The sequence below is a fragment of the Sorex araneus genome, chromosome 1 (genome assembly GCF_027595985.1).
Source record: "Sorex araneus isolate mSorAra2 chromosome 1, mSorAra2.pri, whole genome shotgun sequence".
NCBI classification, from domain to species: domain Eukaryota; kingdom Metazoa; phylum Chordata; class Mammalia; order Eulipotyphla; family Soricidae; genus Sorex; species Sorex araneus.
In genome coordinates, this window is record NC_073302.1 from 88,606,405 (window position 1) to 88,623,235 (window position 16,831).

The window sequence follows — 16,831 nt, forward strand, 5'->3', positions numbered from 1 at the left end:
GGCAATCCTCCTGGCTCATTTATCTACTGTCCTTGGGTGTCAGCTTCATGTGATATTATTCTATACTCCACAAGCGAGTGCAGTCCTTCTATGTCTGTCCCTCTCTTTCTGACTCATTTCACTTAGCATGATACTCTCCATATCTATCCATTTATAAGCAAATTTCGTGAAGAAGTAACATTCCTTTCAGTGCACTTGCCTCGTAGTATAGAGTTCTCAAGCTTTAAAATCAGACCAGATGGCCCATGAAGCTCCGCTAGCCTTTCCCCTCACCTCGTCCACTTCTGCCTGAATTAATAAGGATCACCTCTCCTCCAAAAATGGTACAGATGAGAACCAAAATTTTTAATTGGAATCGCATCACTGTTTCACACTTCATCAAGCAATATTTAGATCCTGTTGGACACTTTCAATGAATTTCTTTAGGGTCATGAGATACAACGACAAAGTCAACATCCCAGGTAAACTGTGTTCTAGCAACGAGCTAGATCAAAGCCAGATTCCAGAGACGATCTGGACAGTGATCTGGGGGAGAGCCTTGCAGTGACGTGTCTTTTTCTCTAATCCTCTGATTGCACTGCACCTAGGCCCGAAGCGGGATGTCAAAGCTGCTAGAGATTTCATACTGAAGCTGTACCAGGACCAGAACCCTGACAAGGAGAAGGTCATCTACTCACACTTCACGTGCGCCACGGACACCGAGAACATCCGCTTTGTGTTTGCTGCCGTGAAAGACACGATCCTGCAGCTGAACCTGAGGGAGTTCAACCTGGTCTGAAGGCCAGTGTGCACGCCCTGCCTCCCTGGGCGGGCTGCAAAAGGCTCTTCCCACAGCACAGCCTACAGGCAGCCTGAGCCGGCGGGGGCCACACCAAGTCACGGAGGGCTGTGAAGTTTGCAGCATATTTGAATTCAGCAAAATGTTCCAAAGTCTTTATTCCCAAGTCCCTTTCATTTCTACCCCCCTCCCTCTTTTGTCTGCAAGAGTTTGTTGTTTCTGAATTCACTATTTTATACAGCTTCGAATGGTCACTGCAGGGGACAGAGCGATAGTACAGAGGGCTGGGCACTTGCCTCCCACATGGTCAACCTGGGTTTGATCCCCGGCACCCCAGAAGTTTCCCTGAGCACCACCAGGAGTGGCCTCCGAGTGCAGAGCCAGGCGCCATCCCTGGGCACTGCTACACATGGCTCCCTCCCCAAAAGAATTGTGATTTACTTTTTTAAAATTAGTGTGTTTAAAATAGCCACTAAAACCTATGTATTGAGGGACCTGTTAATTTATAGATCATGCCTTGAAGCCTCTCAGATTAAGTTGAGTGATTTTCTTTAAAAATGTTAATGGGTTTCACGCTTTTTATTTTTTAAATAAGACATCTATAAATTATTTGTCTTCATGCTGAAGTATGCTTTTAACATGCCACCAGGGCTTTTTTTAAAAAAAATTGTTTTTGTGTTAACTTTCTATGTTAAATTAATGACTGTAACATCTTATTGTTACAATTTGATGACCATTGAAACAGGTTAAAAATGGTAGGTACATGGACTGAAGATAAGCAGTAGTGTTCCACTGACATGTACTAGTAAAAACATTCGTGTGTACATATATGTACATGTGCATATACATACTTCAGTTCCAGTTCCTGTCACCTATGGATTGTCTAAAACTCCAAATTGTTTAATTTCCACCAAAACTCTGCTACCATCACAGATTTGCTATTTGAACCACACATGTTGGAGCTTTCAGTGGAGGCTGAGAATACACCACTTGCCATTAGCACTGGATTTTGTTGTTTCTTTTAGTCCACAGTTTTGACAGTCAGTGACTCAGAAACGTTGTATAATGTTCCTGGGCCACTACTGGGAGTAGTAACTGCTTCAGTGGAATGCACCAACAGAAACATAAAAAAAATAAAAATAAAAAGCCAGTTTAAAAAAAAATCCGGTTTGAAAAAACCTTTATAAATTAGAAAGTTGGATGGACAGAATCAGAAATGAAAGAGGAAGCCCCTGGTGGGGAGAGGCACGAGCTCAGTTCCTGCAGCAGCCTCTGTGGCCGGTCAGTCCTGGGTACTGCTCTTCCAGGGTCTGACCCAGGCTCTGGCATCACACAGGGGCCTCGGACCCTCCCATTCTCAGGAATCCAGCACACAGGAGTGAGCCCAGGCCCGGCACGGAGGTCACATGTGCAGGCACAACTGTGTGTATGTGTGTGTGTGTGTGTGTGTGCGCGCGCGCGCGCGTGCGCTTAATGCCTGGGCACCACAGCAGAAACAGACAAGAGAAATGGGAAAACGCAAAAAGAAATTTCCCATCTATTTCCTACAGAAATAAACAGGAGAGAAAAACAATTCACATGCCAGGTACATCTCCTATACACATGAGAGATACTTTCAACGTGGTCGTCAGTCACCTTAAATACCATCTTTAGTCAAACTAAAAAGCTATGAATGAGGGAGGAGGTGAAATGCCAGTTGTAGGAGGTTGCCAAAAGAAAAGTAAACAGAATAAGTTTATTTATGCATAAAGCTGGTGCCTATTCCAACAAGTCTCTTGGGACATAGTCATCCTGAGAAATGGGGGCAGGGGGGTCAGCATTAGAAACAGGCGTTTATCATGTGCAGGTCTAATGAAAAGGTAACTCTCAACCTTCAGAGGTTTGCTGTCCACATGCATGTGACGCTGTTCCTTACAATGTACTTATCTTTCATGAAAGAGTAACTTGTTCGGTTTTCAAAGCTTTTCCCTTGCCTGCTGGTTCTTTAAGTTTAGCAGCTCCAAATTATCTTTATGCTGAATTGGCAGATGTGGGGATATGAGAGTCTACCCCCTTATCTTCTGAAAACAGCTGAGGGAGATCGCAGGGAGTGGCAGGGCGCCCCTGAGCCTCGCCTTGTGTCCATCAGCATTTGGGAGCTGAGATTGGGAGCTTGGCCCCCAAAGAATAGCTGAGGGGGTCCCTCTCCCCGAAGCCTCCACGGGAAGTGCAGCGAGCTGCGGAACACTGAGGCCACCCAGTTCTCCAGTGCTGCCGTCTTCTGAGCTGCTCCACATTTATTATGAAGGAAACTTGAGTTTCTTCAGTGCCTCAACCTATTTGGCGAGTGTCACCAAGTCACAGCTCCTAGCCAGGTATTTTCTCCTGATAATCCGCCAAGTACTGAAGGAGGAGGCAGGTCCCAGTCAGCAGCCGGAAGACTTCCTCTGTGTGAAGCCTGTGGTTTTTCATTTCCTTCTGGCAAGCCATGCTGATTGCTTTCTTCTCAAAACACAGTCACTTCTCAAAACTCAACCTAGGAATCGCCAACAGTGGAGGCGGTGGCCATGGGCTGCAGCTCTCCCTCTGCACTGCAGTGCTTTCTGCTGCTCCTGCCACTCCATGTTCTTCCATACACCCTGTGTGTAGATGAAGGAGAGGGCAGGTGTGACTCCATTTTCACTCCGTCAGAAAAGTTCATTTTCTTTGAATGGAACAGCCACTTACCTGCAAATCACATTCTCCAAGGTCCTAAAGCAGGACCGAGGCATAGGACATCTTTGTACGGATTATAGCGTGGCAAGGAAATGCAGAGGGGACAGCACAAGAGCAACTTTGCTACAGTACTCTCAAAGGTGACCCATTAGTGTCACTTAGTAAGGGGCTAGAGTCCATACGGCATGGGGTGGACATGTAGGAGGGGGGGGGAGGGCGGGTCTCTGCTCTGCAGTTGGGTCTTACCCACAGGGTCTGAAGCACCATCTAGCCCAGCTGCTCCAGTGCTCTGGGGAGGGGCTTCAGGGAGGTCCTATTCCCTGGACACTGGGCACAGAGAGTCTGTTGGCTTCAGGATATACGGGTGCTTTATGAAAACTAGAGTGGGAATGGCAGACTGTAGGTTGTGGCCATGGGGTCAGAATGACTTCCTCCTCTGTCAGGAGATGCCTCACACTGCCATAGCCCAGGAATAAACTTCCTGTGTGCACCATAAATGGGAGAAAAGGATCATGCTTCATCTCTTCTCTAGGCATGTGGGGTGTGGGTTTTTTCCTTAATTATATTGAGTTACCACAAGATACACAGTTATAAAGTTGTTCATGACTGGGTTTCAGTCATACAATGTTTCAATGGTACATTTACCACTGGTGGTGCTTTTGGCACGGGATGATATCTCTGAGTAAGTAATGTTTGTCAGAAACATCATAATGTGACAACCAAGGAAGAAAATTTTCCTCAAGGGTAAAGATTATGAAAGCACCAACTTGCTGGGTATTACAGTTATACCCAGGAGCGATAGTACGGCAGGCAGGGTGCTGGTTGCCTTGCACAGGCTGACTTTGGCTCAGTTCCTGGCACCCCATGTGGTCCCCATGATTTGCCAGGAGTTATCTGAGTGCAGAGCCAGGAGTAAGCCATGAACAAGGTGTGGTCAAAAGCAAACATAAAAGAAAATCTACTTACCTTCCTGATCACAAGACACACTCTCTACCCTGCCACCCCCTTACCCCCTGCTGGTCACAAGCAAGAGTTAGGACTCTGCAACTCCACAGACCACACTTTTTCCCCCTAGATACCAGAGCACATATTAAATAACACTGCCAAAATACATGAGAACTTGAGCCTCATAATTATCAACCATACCTGAAAAATATGCAAAAAATATGCAAAAATCAACTTCCTACCCTGTGACTTTATTGTCTGTTGCTCAGGACCCTATGCTAGGACAATCCATTATTGAAGGACTTAAAGATACACAACAAGACAGCAAAAAGAACCCAAGGCAACAAAATGAGAGAATTGATCCACAGAACTGAGTTTGAGGCACATTGAAGGAGGGGATCAAAAAAGGGGTCTTATGATCCAGAGACTCATAAATAAATTTTGAAAGAGATCAACAAGTTGCAGAGATTCTTCTGGATCCTGCACAAGGCTGAGCCATTTGGGGCACCCCAGAGGGGGTCAATGGGCGGGTACGCCCAGTACATGCCCAAACAGAGCCTTAGCATCCAAAAGCCTCCACACCCCACAACTGCTGCCATGTTTCTGGCTGGACTCCACTACTCAGGACAAACCTCACCCAGAAATCAATCTGTTGAGAAACTCAGGTATGTGGGTTTTTTGTCTGAAATCTCTAGGCTTTCGCAGTCAGGGATAGGCTACCTCTCCCGACCTTCCTGTACTTTCAGAAGACTCAGCAGTCACCACACACAAACACACACACACACATACAAACACACACCAAAGCAACACCCAGTTAGAAAGTTAACTCCAGCTGCATCACCTCATTAAAAATTTTGAACTCCCTGGAGCATGTGGCTGTGCATGTGACATCTCAAACTCTACAACAGTGATAAACCAGGAGTAGCACACCAGATTGGATGAGATGTATGCAGAAGGCAACAAATCTTGATTAACAAAATAAAAACACAGAAGGCTTAACCTGTAACAACATCTTAGTAATCTCTTATGCAGGGTTTAATGGCTCAACGGTGAGATGAAACAATCTTCACTGACCTTCTTCTAAGGGAACATTTTTTGATTATTCATTTAGTAAATTATAACAAGCAATGTAAAATTACTGAGGGCCTGCTATGGGGGGAGCTTAAGGGAGTGGTTGGGAAAATTGGAGATAATGGCGGTGGGAAGATACAATGGTAGTAGGATGAGTGCTGATACATTAAATGTCTGTAACAAATCATCATGAACAACTTTGTAAATCTGTGTAACATTAAATATAAGGGGAAAATAAAATTAAAAAATAAATGGCATAAAATGGGGACTTCGGGAAAGGAGGTGGGTACACTGGTGATGGATGTGGTGTTGGAATTACATGAAAGCATCTTGTCGGAAACGTGTGAAATTGTCAGTAATGGTACTGTAAATCACAGTATTGTAATCAATCAAAAAAGTTAAAACAAAGATAGGTGGAATCCAGAAATAAGTACTGAATTCATATGATTACCATGTCAAACAAAGCCTGTTGCTCAGGAAAGTTCTGGGATAAGCCATGATAAAGACTTTGATACAAAGAGGTGTAGAATTCAGGTACATGCTGAATTTGAATGATATCAAAACAATCATAGGCAGAATCCAGGAACAAGTTCTAAATTTGTATAGCTACTATATGGTTAAATTATCTGGCAACCCATTGCTCCAGTCTTCCAGCATTTGTGGCTTGGAAGATTTGAGCACAAGGTAGATAGAATACACTCAGAAGTATGGATGTGGCTTCATCAGCTGGTGTCCCATAGTTTAGGATGGTGTGCTTGGATAAGACATAAATGAAAGATTTCAGTACAGAAAGGTGGAATCCAGATACAAGTACTGTAATTGTATAACTACTGTGTGGCTTCATTAATGGTATCTCATCGATCAGGATAATCCATAAAAGACAGAAGATTTCTGATCAAAGAGAGGTATAATCCAGGTACACTACTGGATCTGTATAACTTTTCATGTGACTTCATTAGCATATTACCCTTTCCTCAAGATTGAGTGGTTGGAGAAGACACTTGTATCACTTGTCACTTGTCATCCCATTGATCTTTGATTTGCTCAAGCGGGCTAGTAATGAATGGAGATTCGTCCCTGTCGTGTGCTAGTGTATTGTATCTGCTCGCTCCAGGAACATGAAGAGCCTCAAACCATTCGTTCCGGGTTTTGATGAAGAAGTCTGACCATCTTGTAGATGGGTGGCCAGGCATTCTTTCGATGTCCTGTGGAATCCAGTTGGTAACAGCTATAGTCCAGCAGTCGTCTCTAAATCGCATTATGTGTTTGGCCCATCTGAATTTTGATGCCTTGGCAAACGAGACTGTGTCCTTGTTTCTTGATCGTCGATGGAGGTCAGAACTCCGGATTCCTTCTCTCACTTGAATGAAACGTGATACTTCTAGCATGGCTATTTTAATTCCTCTTTGGGAGACCCAAATAGCGTTCTTGTCCTGTTTTCGTAGGGCCCAGGTCTCTGAGGCATATGTTAGTGCAGGAAGAACGGTGGAATCAAAAAGATGTGCCTGGAGCCAGAGGTTCTTCATCCTCTTAACCACTTCTTTGACGTTCTTGAAGGCATTCCATGCTGCTCTCTTCCTCCTGTGCAGTTCTGGTGCCAAGTCCTTCCTCATGTTGAATTCTCGACCCAGGTACACTGAGCTGCTGCATTTGGAGATGTTCGTTCTGTTGAGAGCAAATATTATGTCAGGGACTAGTTAGTTTTTCATGGACATTGTCTTGGTGAGATTCAGCTTCAGTCCAACCTTTCCACACTCGCAGTCGAAGTTGGCCAGCATTTGGCCAATGTTTGGTGTTATTAGAATGATGTCATCAGCGAAGCAGAGGTGGTGTACTTGCTGACCATCTATCTTCACTCCCATTCCTTCCCATTCCAGTTGTCACATGACATTCTTGAGGGTGGCACTGAAGAGTTTCGGCGAAATGGTGTTGCCCAGCCGAACTCCTCTCTTTATGTCGATTATTACTTCCTTGTAGAATGGTGAGATCCTGGTGGTTAATCTGTAGTACAGCTCACGGAAGATCCTGATGTACTGAATCTGAACACTGTTTGGCTAGGGCTTCAATGACCGCTTCAGTCTCAACAGAATCAAAGGCCTTCTTTAAATCGATGAACGTTAGACAAAGCAGCATCTTGAGAGTTCTTTTCTTAAACGTAAACCTTGCAGTCCTTTCTCCCCACTTCGTGAAGTAGAATTTTGCACGAAGGAGACGCTGGTCTGATCCCGTTTGGAATTTTGGGACAACAGCAACATTGATCAGCCAAAACCATCGATTGAATATGATGTGGTCAATTTTGTTGTGGAACTGTCCCCCGAGAGACTCCCATGTCCAATGTTTAGATTTGGCCTTCTGAAACCATGAGTTACCATGGATGGTAACGTTATAGAACGTCTCCAGTTCCATGTAGAACTTTTCAATTTCTTCTTCATCATAGTTGGATGTTGGTGCATAGACAACGAAGATAGAAACTGCCGGCAGTGAGCCACACTATTCAAGCATAATCGTCTGATTTGGGTTGTTAGGCATTCGAATGAATCAATGCTCATGGCCAAGTTCGTGTTGACAAGGACACCGATGCCACCGACGCCTCTGTTGTTGCATGTTCCGCGGAACAGTTCTTCTCCAGTGTTGAAAATGGCGTGATGTGATCGATGCCTTCTCATTTTGGTCAGACCAGTGATGTCGTACTTGATCTCCTGCGCTTGCACCATCAGGTCCTCGAAGGATGCTTCTGATGCCAGTGTATGTGCATTGAAAGTACAGTCATTTTAGTCCTTCTCCTTGCTCATCCTTCATAACACTGCCGTACTGTGGGCTCTTTCGGTGTCAGGGGAATGAGGCCCATTGTTCTTACTGTTGTTGGCATATCGATTACGCCACAGGGAGCTTTCCAGGCTCTGCTGTGTGGGCGAGATACTCTCGCTAGCTTGCCAAGCTCTCTGAGAGGCATGGAGAAGACACACGATGAGATATTTCAGTACAAAGAGAGGTGGAACACAATCTAAAAGGAATAGATTTCTATAACAACCATGTTGCTTCATGGCCAGGACAAGCCATTAATTATTAATAATGATTTCAGACCGGAGACATGTGGAATCAAGGTACATGTACTGGATCTGAAGCACTGCCATGTGGTTATCAGACAGCTTGATGCTCAGGACCATGTTTTTGGAGAAGGTGTAAGTGATAGGCAATCAGTACGTACAAGAGGTAGAATCTACATACAGGCGCTGGATTTGTATGACTGTCATGTGACTTCGTTAACAGACTGCTCAGGACCTTGTGCTTGGATGAGGCATAAATTACTGATGGTTTCAGTACAAAGAGAAGTGGACTAGTTACGAATATTGAATTTGTAAAACTATGAGGAGATGTCAATAGCTGGTATCCTGTTGCTTGGGACAAATCATAAGAGATGAATAATTTCAGGACAAAGTAAAGTTTGGCCTGGGTACTGATATTAATTAGAATTATAGACCTACCATTTCATTTCAGCAGCAGGTAACCCGTAGTTCAGAACCATGTGCCTGGACAAGCTGTAAATGATACAAAATGTCAATAAAAAGAGGGGTATCCAGATACACAATACTGGAATCATCATGGTGCCGCCATAGCTGTTACACCTTTACTCAGGACCGTGTTTCTGGACAAGCCATAAGTGACAGAATATTTCAATACAAAGAGAGGTGGAATGTAGTACAAAAACTGAATTTGTAAACTAACATGGGGCTTGATTAGCTGGTATTCCCTCATCAGTACATCCAAAATGATGCTAGTTTTAAGTACAAAAATGGTTAGAATTCAGGTACGAGCAGAATCTGATGACTATCATAAGGCTCTATAAGCAGGTAGCCAACTGCTCTATACTTGGACAGCCATGAATAAGGGAGATTTATTTCTATGCAGAGTTGAATCCAGGTACAAGGACCAGATTTATAGGACTATCCTGTGTCTTCATAATCTAATCTGCAGTGATCAGGACAGTATTTTTGGACAAGCCATAAATGACAAAAGAATCAGTACCAAAAAAGATCAAGTACAGGCACAATTACTGGATTTGTATGAATACCAGATGGCTTCATTAGCTGGCATTCAGTTGCTCAGAATCGTGTTCTTGGACCAGCCTAATATGATGGGATTTTTCAGTACAAAGACAGGTGGGATGCACATACAAAGACTGGATTTTTAGGAGTACCATTTGGCTCCGTCAGCAGGCACCCATGCTCGGGACATGGTGCCTGACGAGCCATGGTTACTGAGGATTTCAGTAGAGAGAAAAGTAGAATCCATGTAGAACTGCATTTGCAAAACTACAGGTGGCTTCACAAGCTGGTATCTTATTGGTCAGTAAAATCCATAAATGAAAGTTTTCAAAACATAGAGAGGTGGAATCCAGGTAAAAGAAGTGGGCTTTTAGGGTTTTTATAACTACTACGTGTCTTCATTTGCAGGCATCTTGTTGCTCAGGGCAGTGTTCTTATACAAGCTGTGAATGACAGATTTCAGTACCAAGAAGTGAAACCGAGGTTCAAGGGCTGGATTTGTAGGACTTCCAGGTGGATTTATTAGTTATAAATCATTGCTCGTCCAATCACAAGCCACAAGTAACAGACTATTTCAGTAGAGAAACAGGGGTCTCCAGGTGCATGTACTGAACTCAGGCTTATGACTTTCTCAGGATTCACTAGCAGGTAGCCCGTGGATCTGGGCTGTTGCTTCGAACCAACTAACCGTCATGGGGAGGACAAAGAAGGAGGAATGCACGTATATATTTTCAAAAGATTTCTAGGTTCAAACTTTTGAGAAATTTGTTTCCTTCTTGTAGAGTGGGTGTTTTTTAGCCCAAGATTAATCTCACTTTCCAGGCAGGAGCGGTTCAGTTGTTGTGTGGGACCATTGATATGACGTGGTCGGGTGTGGAGGTGCAGGGATCTAGCTGGGAGGGTGGGGGATCTGCCTCCAGTTCCAAACGGGGCGAGCGCTGTCAGCTGGCGATCTTACTTGGGGAAACGGAGCAGCAAGCAGAGGTTCAGATGAAGGCCAGGGCTCATTAGTAAACACGGTGGAGGTTGTGTGCAGAAGTTGCAGAGACAGAGCCCAGGGGATCTACCTCCAGTTCCCAATAGTACCCGTGTGGTCAGCTGAAGATTTATCTCACCTGCAAGGGTGGAGCAGCGAGCAGAGATTTCTGGGTCTAAACACACTAGGCTTACACTTGGTTTCTTAATATTTAGCATATTACCACATCCTCAATTGCTAGGAAATGACTAACATGTTTCTGCTGTTTACATTGCTTTATCAAGAAAATGGACACTGGGGGGGAAAAAAAAACCACACTGCTTCCTAACACCACTGCATGAATATAAAGCTCTGAAATTAGAAGAAAAGTATAATTAGTAAATCTAAATTAATGGTGCTTAACAAATATGCTTACCTAACATTTTTTCTTCTACTTCCCATTTGGATTTTTTTTTTTTTTTTGCTTTTTGGGTCACACCCAGCGATGCTCAGGGGTTACTCCTGGCTCTGCACTCAGGAATTACTCCTGGTGGTGCTTGGGGGACCATATGGGATGCCGGGGATCGAACCCGGGTTGGCCGCGTGCAAGGCAAACGCCCTACCCGCTGTGCTATGGCTCCGGGCCCCGCATTTGGATGTTTTTCAATGAAGAAATCATCATTTACAAAAAAGAACTATCTAAAAACAAACAAAAAGCTAGACAATGCTGATGGAACTGGGGAAACTATGCATTGAAGGCCAGGAACTACTATCGAATGATCAGTATCAGGTAGGCTCAAGAATCCTTCACAGTGGAAATCAATGTGGACTTTTAAGTCCTTTGTAGTGCTAGCCCAATTTTTTGTTGCTTTTAGTCTTTGAGCATAAAATAAAGTGGTCTTCCTTGTGGTGGTAGGAGCACTACTGAATCATTTATTAACCAAAGGTGGCAAAAATTAAGGTTATTCTGGGATGGCACTGCCAACTGGCACTGGGGCGGAGAACATGGTGGCAGAGATTGAACCCAGGGGCCCTATACACAGCATGCAATGCTGAACCATCTCCGAGACGAGAAGTATTTTCTTTTTTCTTTTCTTTTTCTCTTTTTGGGTCACACCCGGAGATGCACAGGGGTTACTGCTGGCTCTGCACTCAGGAATTACCCCTGGTGGTGGTCGGGGGACCATATGGGATGCTGGAAATCAAACCCAGGTCAGCCGCGTGCAAGGCAAATGCCCTAACTGCTGTGCTATCACTCTAGCCCCCAGAGTATTTTCTTAAGTCATGGAAGGGCTAATCCTTCTATACTAGTGCTAAACAAATCACATGTGTGCCAAGATTGAGTCTACATGTAGAAAACTAATTTTTGTTTGTGTTTGGCCACACCTGGTGCTGCTCAGGCCTCACTCCTGGCTCTGCACTCAGGATCACTCCTGGCAGAGCTTGGGAGACTGTATGGGATGAATCCAGGGGACTGAACCCAGCTGCATGCAAAGCAAACAAACATCTTACCTGCTGTACTCTCTCCGCCCCCACAAAACTAATTTTTAAAATATACTCATTACTGATGAAATACCCCCCACCCCCACCCGCCAACAGGTCAACTTGTACCTGTGGGGTGAGTGCATCAGCACCTGATGGTGCCTTCAGGCTTCCTGATACCCCAAAATTGCTGCTGTGCCTTCGGCCAGACCCCAACAACTTGGGGCCAAATTTACCAAGAAATTAAGCAGCCAGAAGTTAGGTATGTGGGAGACACACCCACAAACCACCTTGGCTCAGCTATATGAGCTCAAAGCCTCCACCCCTTTAGGAGAGCCTGGCAAGCTACTGAGGATATCCCGCCTGTACAGCAGAGCCTGGCAAGCTACCCGTGACACATTCGATATGCCCATAACAGTAACAACAACATGCTTTTTATGTTCCTGGAGCGAGCAGACACCATTGGGCTACACTAGCAAGTGACAGGGATGAATGGAAACATTACTGGCGCCTGCTCAAGCAATCGATGAGCAACAAGATGACAGTGATACTGATGAAATGAACTAGTTTAAGGGATACACTTTTGGTGCTTAAGAATTTACTATTACCAGCAGGGATTTGTCGCCACAACCATGCTAAGTTGGAATGAAGTCCACTTGGATTGAAAACTAATTCAGGGAGGAATTTAAGGAAGGCACACTGCTCACTTTTCTAGTTCTACCCAGTACCTAATGACAGACCAAAAATCAGTAACACAGTAATAACACAAAACAGCAACATAGTGGTACAGTAACACAAAAATAATATAATACAATAACATAAGAACATAAAACAATAATACAGTTCATGGCCAATACCACAATAACTAATAACAAACAGGGCCACAGCAATAGTACAGTGGGTAAGGCATTTGCCTTGCAAGAGGTGGACCTGGGTTTGATCTCCGTGGCATCCCGTATAGTTCCCTGAGCCCTGCCAGGAGTGGTATCTGAGCACAAAGCCAGGAGTATGCCCCTAGCACTGCCATGTGTGGCCCCCACTGTGACCCACCCCCACAAACCCAACAAAAAACACCTCCCCCAAATCCCCAGCAACCCGCCTCACAAAACAACAACACAGTAATGTGACAGAATAATATAGTAACAATAAAACAATTACACCATAATGGTAACACTGTAACAATGATATAATAACATAATACAATATTAATACCATAACAGTAAGAGTCAGAGTGAAGGTTAGAAACTTTTATTGGGGTCAAGCTACTTGAAAAAGGTCTATATTGTTAAACTGGCATTTATTTTACCAAGCAATCTAATTCTAATAGCAAGACAAAATTCCTGTTCAAGGGGAAAAGTGGGTCATTACTCAGCATGGCCAATCAGTTTTCAGGGAATAAGACTGAGACGAACCTCAAGCACTTCACTGCTAGAAACTCATCTCACTATCCGCCAGAGACCCAAGGCAGAGGTTTATGTCCGCAACAAGGCCAGGAGTTCACATCGTAAGGAAAGTGAAGAAAATGTTGCAGTTAGGCAGAATTACATATTAAAAACAAACAAAAAAAACCTCTTCATCTCTTACAAGATTCTTATCAAAGAAAAAGCATGACACAGAAACACTATTTTCAGTACATAAATTAGTAAGAAAGTATTTTTCAAAGTGCACATTCCCTGAACAAAATGCAAGGAATTTTTTAAAATGTGAAATACATCTTCACAATACAAAGATGATCATTTAAAAACCGTACAACAATCTATCTGGCCTTACAATAAGTCTGATAATTTCTATGCATTTAAAGTGCTAAAATTAACACTGAGATAGTACAGCCGGTAGGACAACTGCCTTGCACGCAGATGACCTAGGTTCAATCCCTGGCACCCATATGGTCCCCCAAGCCCACCAGGAGTAATTCCTGAGTGCAGAGTCAGAAGTAATCCCTGAGCATTGCTGGGTGTGACCCAAAATCTAAATAAATAATTAAATTTATTAATGAAATAAATTATTAACCACTCCCTCAAACTTATATTATTATATTATACTTAAATTATACTTCATTTTGATGAAGTATAATAAAATTAACACTGAGGCCACCTCAATGTAATCTACACTTTTCTTAGAATGTTTTTAGCTCCAAATTGTGAATTTTGGGGTAGCCAATGGTACATCACACTGGTAGTATGATGGCATAAAGAGAAACTTGAGTTTTCCAGTATATTCTACTTAGCATATTTATTAGACTTTTTAATTAAAACATTCACGGTTTCTTGTTAGAAGGATTTCATGAGAAAGAACATGTTAATAAGGTAATAATAAATTTTCAGTGACAGAAAATTTCAAGTAGACAAGATTATAGTGGGTACTGAACTATGATACTGTAGGATATCATTGATTTGTCCTGTCCCTCTTGCCACAGGAAGCTTAGGTTTATCACAGTGCTCCTGAGGCACTTCCATTCCACTGCGTTTATCTGTAAACTCCTCTCTATGCTTTCTTCCCCAACCGGTCTATCATCTTTTCCCCCTAATCAGACTCTGTTAACTTGTAAGGTCAGATTCCTCAGAAATCTATAATTTTATATGTACGAGTGAAATATTGCCTTTCTCCTCTTCTTATGTCTTGAATAGTTTACTTTAAAGCAATGTCGTTTTTGTATGGACAAAGGAAGACAGTCAATATTATGCTTTTGTAACTTGGGATTTAATTTGCTTTGAATATTATTCATTCCCGGGCATCTGCTTTCTCGACTTAAGCCTCAGTTGCCCTTAGTTCCTAGCACCCCAAAAGTAGGGTCCCGACGAGGGACTAAAGAGACCCAGGGTAAGCTGTGAGCTACCCTGGCATCGAAATGGGCCAGGCCAAAGCGCCACGATTCTTAACTATAAGTTAAGAGCTCGATTATGGGCAAATGCTGTCATGATCCAGAAGTAACGACAAAACTAGGACCCTGCTAGGGACAGAAAAGACTAATCTGGCCTGAGCACTGTAGTCTGAGACTGAGATGACCCCAAGAAAGCAATTCTATAAGCTTAATATATCTTTTACTGTGTCCATACAAAATGATTGATATTATGAACGCTTATATGTTAGTTGGACAGAGAGGAGAAACACACCCATGGGATTCCATCCTTGGGTGGGTTGTCCTGCTGAAAGGGAATCTGTCCCCTGAGGGGAAGAACTTTACCCCTGTTGATTGTGACCACACCTATGTGTAAGCCCCGACCCAACATGCTGGGGGGATTTAACTAGGCTGTAAGAGTGGGCTGGGGGTGCCAGATCCAGGGGATCTAGATCCAGACCCAGTGCAGGAAGGAGAATGAAGTAGCATGGGGGAGGAAGAAGCAGGAGGAGAATCAGAGGAGAATGGAGATGGGAATGGAATAAACTGCAACTGAGACCAACCAGCCTGGCTCTCATTCCTTCCTTCGCCTGCCCATCGCCATCGACCTCCCCGGGGTGGGGGAAGTGGCATGAGATGACCGAATGTGGGCGGCGGGTGAAAGATAGAGCGTTGCTGCCCCTTTTTTGTGTTTACACATAATACCAATCGATATTTATGTATAGTAACAAAATTTACAAATACTCAACCGATAGACTTTGAAATTACATTTTTGTCTAGTTGTTTAAAGAAACAAAATGCTCATTTGTTGGGGGGAAATGCCATAGTAGTTAAAAAAAGGGCTAATTTCATCCATCCACTCAAGGACTACTTTAGAACAATGGTGAGAGAAGCACCAGGAAAAAGTCTGCACTAATGGTTTTGTGGTCAGTGTTTGAAAATACAGAGTATTGAATCATAGCAATGTTAAGGATTAATGCTAACTTGATTAGTTTAGCATCACTAGTAAGGTGTAATTTTAAATGGATATTAAGGATCGGGCAGGAGTATGCATGGTACCATTTAGGTTGGTAAAAGGCCAACAGTGCTGTAACAGAGATTAGCACTGAAGAAAACCAGATTGAGCAAATGTTGTGCTGAATCCTGCAGAAAAATAAAAGCTACCTACATTTTTATCTGAATCCTACAGAACTGAGTAATCCAATCATTTTTCACTGTACTGCATGAACAGTTGATAGTGCCTGTTCCTTGCCCCACCTCCATCCCCCACCGCCTCCAGGCTCCAGAATCAGTCTTCAGGACCTACAGAATGTGCCCTATGGAGCAGACGTGGATAGAAATGGCCATGCCCCTGTCACTGCTTGCTGGTGTCGCCCAAACACTACTTGCCATTTTCTTTTTTGAATGTACGCTGTTATTCAGTTTCTCATTTTTAATGGCCATTGTCATCTGCATGTTAAAACTGTAAGGTAATAGAGCACATTCAACTTACCGGAAACAGAGCTTCTGTCCTCAGTATAAGGACTGCAAAGGTATCAGGAAACATCTCGCTCAGAGATACCCTGGGGCTCTTTTGTGTGTGTGGGGGGAGGGGGTGTGGGTGAAGTGTGTGGGAGGGTGGGGTTCTGGCTAAAGTTCTAATTTTCAATGCTTCTTCAGGTTCTAGTAATATACAGTGTATACTGGAAGAGAAAAACCTATGAATGGAAAGGCATAGGCGGGGCATGGATAAACTGCGGTGGCGGGCACAGCATTGCCGCCTGTCTTGCCGGGCTGAGTCACAGCGCCTCATCCATTGTGGTGTGCTGTCCTGGGACTCGGCACTGGTGGCCGACCTGGTACAGACCTTCCACGATAGGGTCCTGCTGTGCCAGCTGCTCAACAACCTCCGGGAGCACTCCACCAACCTCAAGGAGATCAACCTGAGCTGCAGATGTCCCAGGTGCTGCCCAGAGATAAAGGCAGGTGCATGTTTGTCAGTGTGCAGATAGTTACAACATGCCAGTTGACCAAAAGCTTAC

The 16,831-nt window shown here is 43.8% G+C and overlaps 1 protein-coding gene across 1 annotated transcript in view; it reads left to right on the top strand.

Annotated features, from left to right (window-relative positions):
* Positions 1 to 2,140, top strand: part of GNA14 (G protein subunit alpha 14) — a 203,206-nt gene extending 201,066 nt beyond the window's left edge. Inside the window, exon 7 of the mRNA XM_004612962.2 lies at positions 588 to 2,140. Within this exon, the coding sequence (XP_004613019.1) occupies positions 588 to 778 (191 nt within the window). The 3' untranslated portion in view covers positions 779 to 2,140. The remainder of the gene's footprint in view (positions 1 to 587) is intronic.
* The last annotated feature ends 14,691 nt before the right edge of the window (positions 2,141 to 16,831 follow it).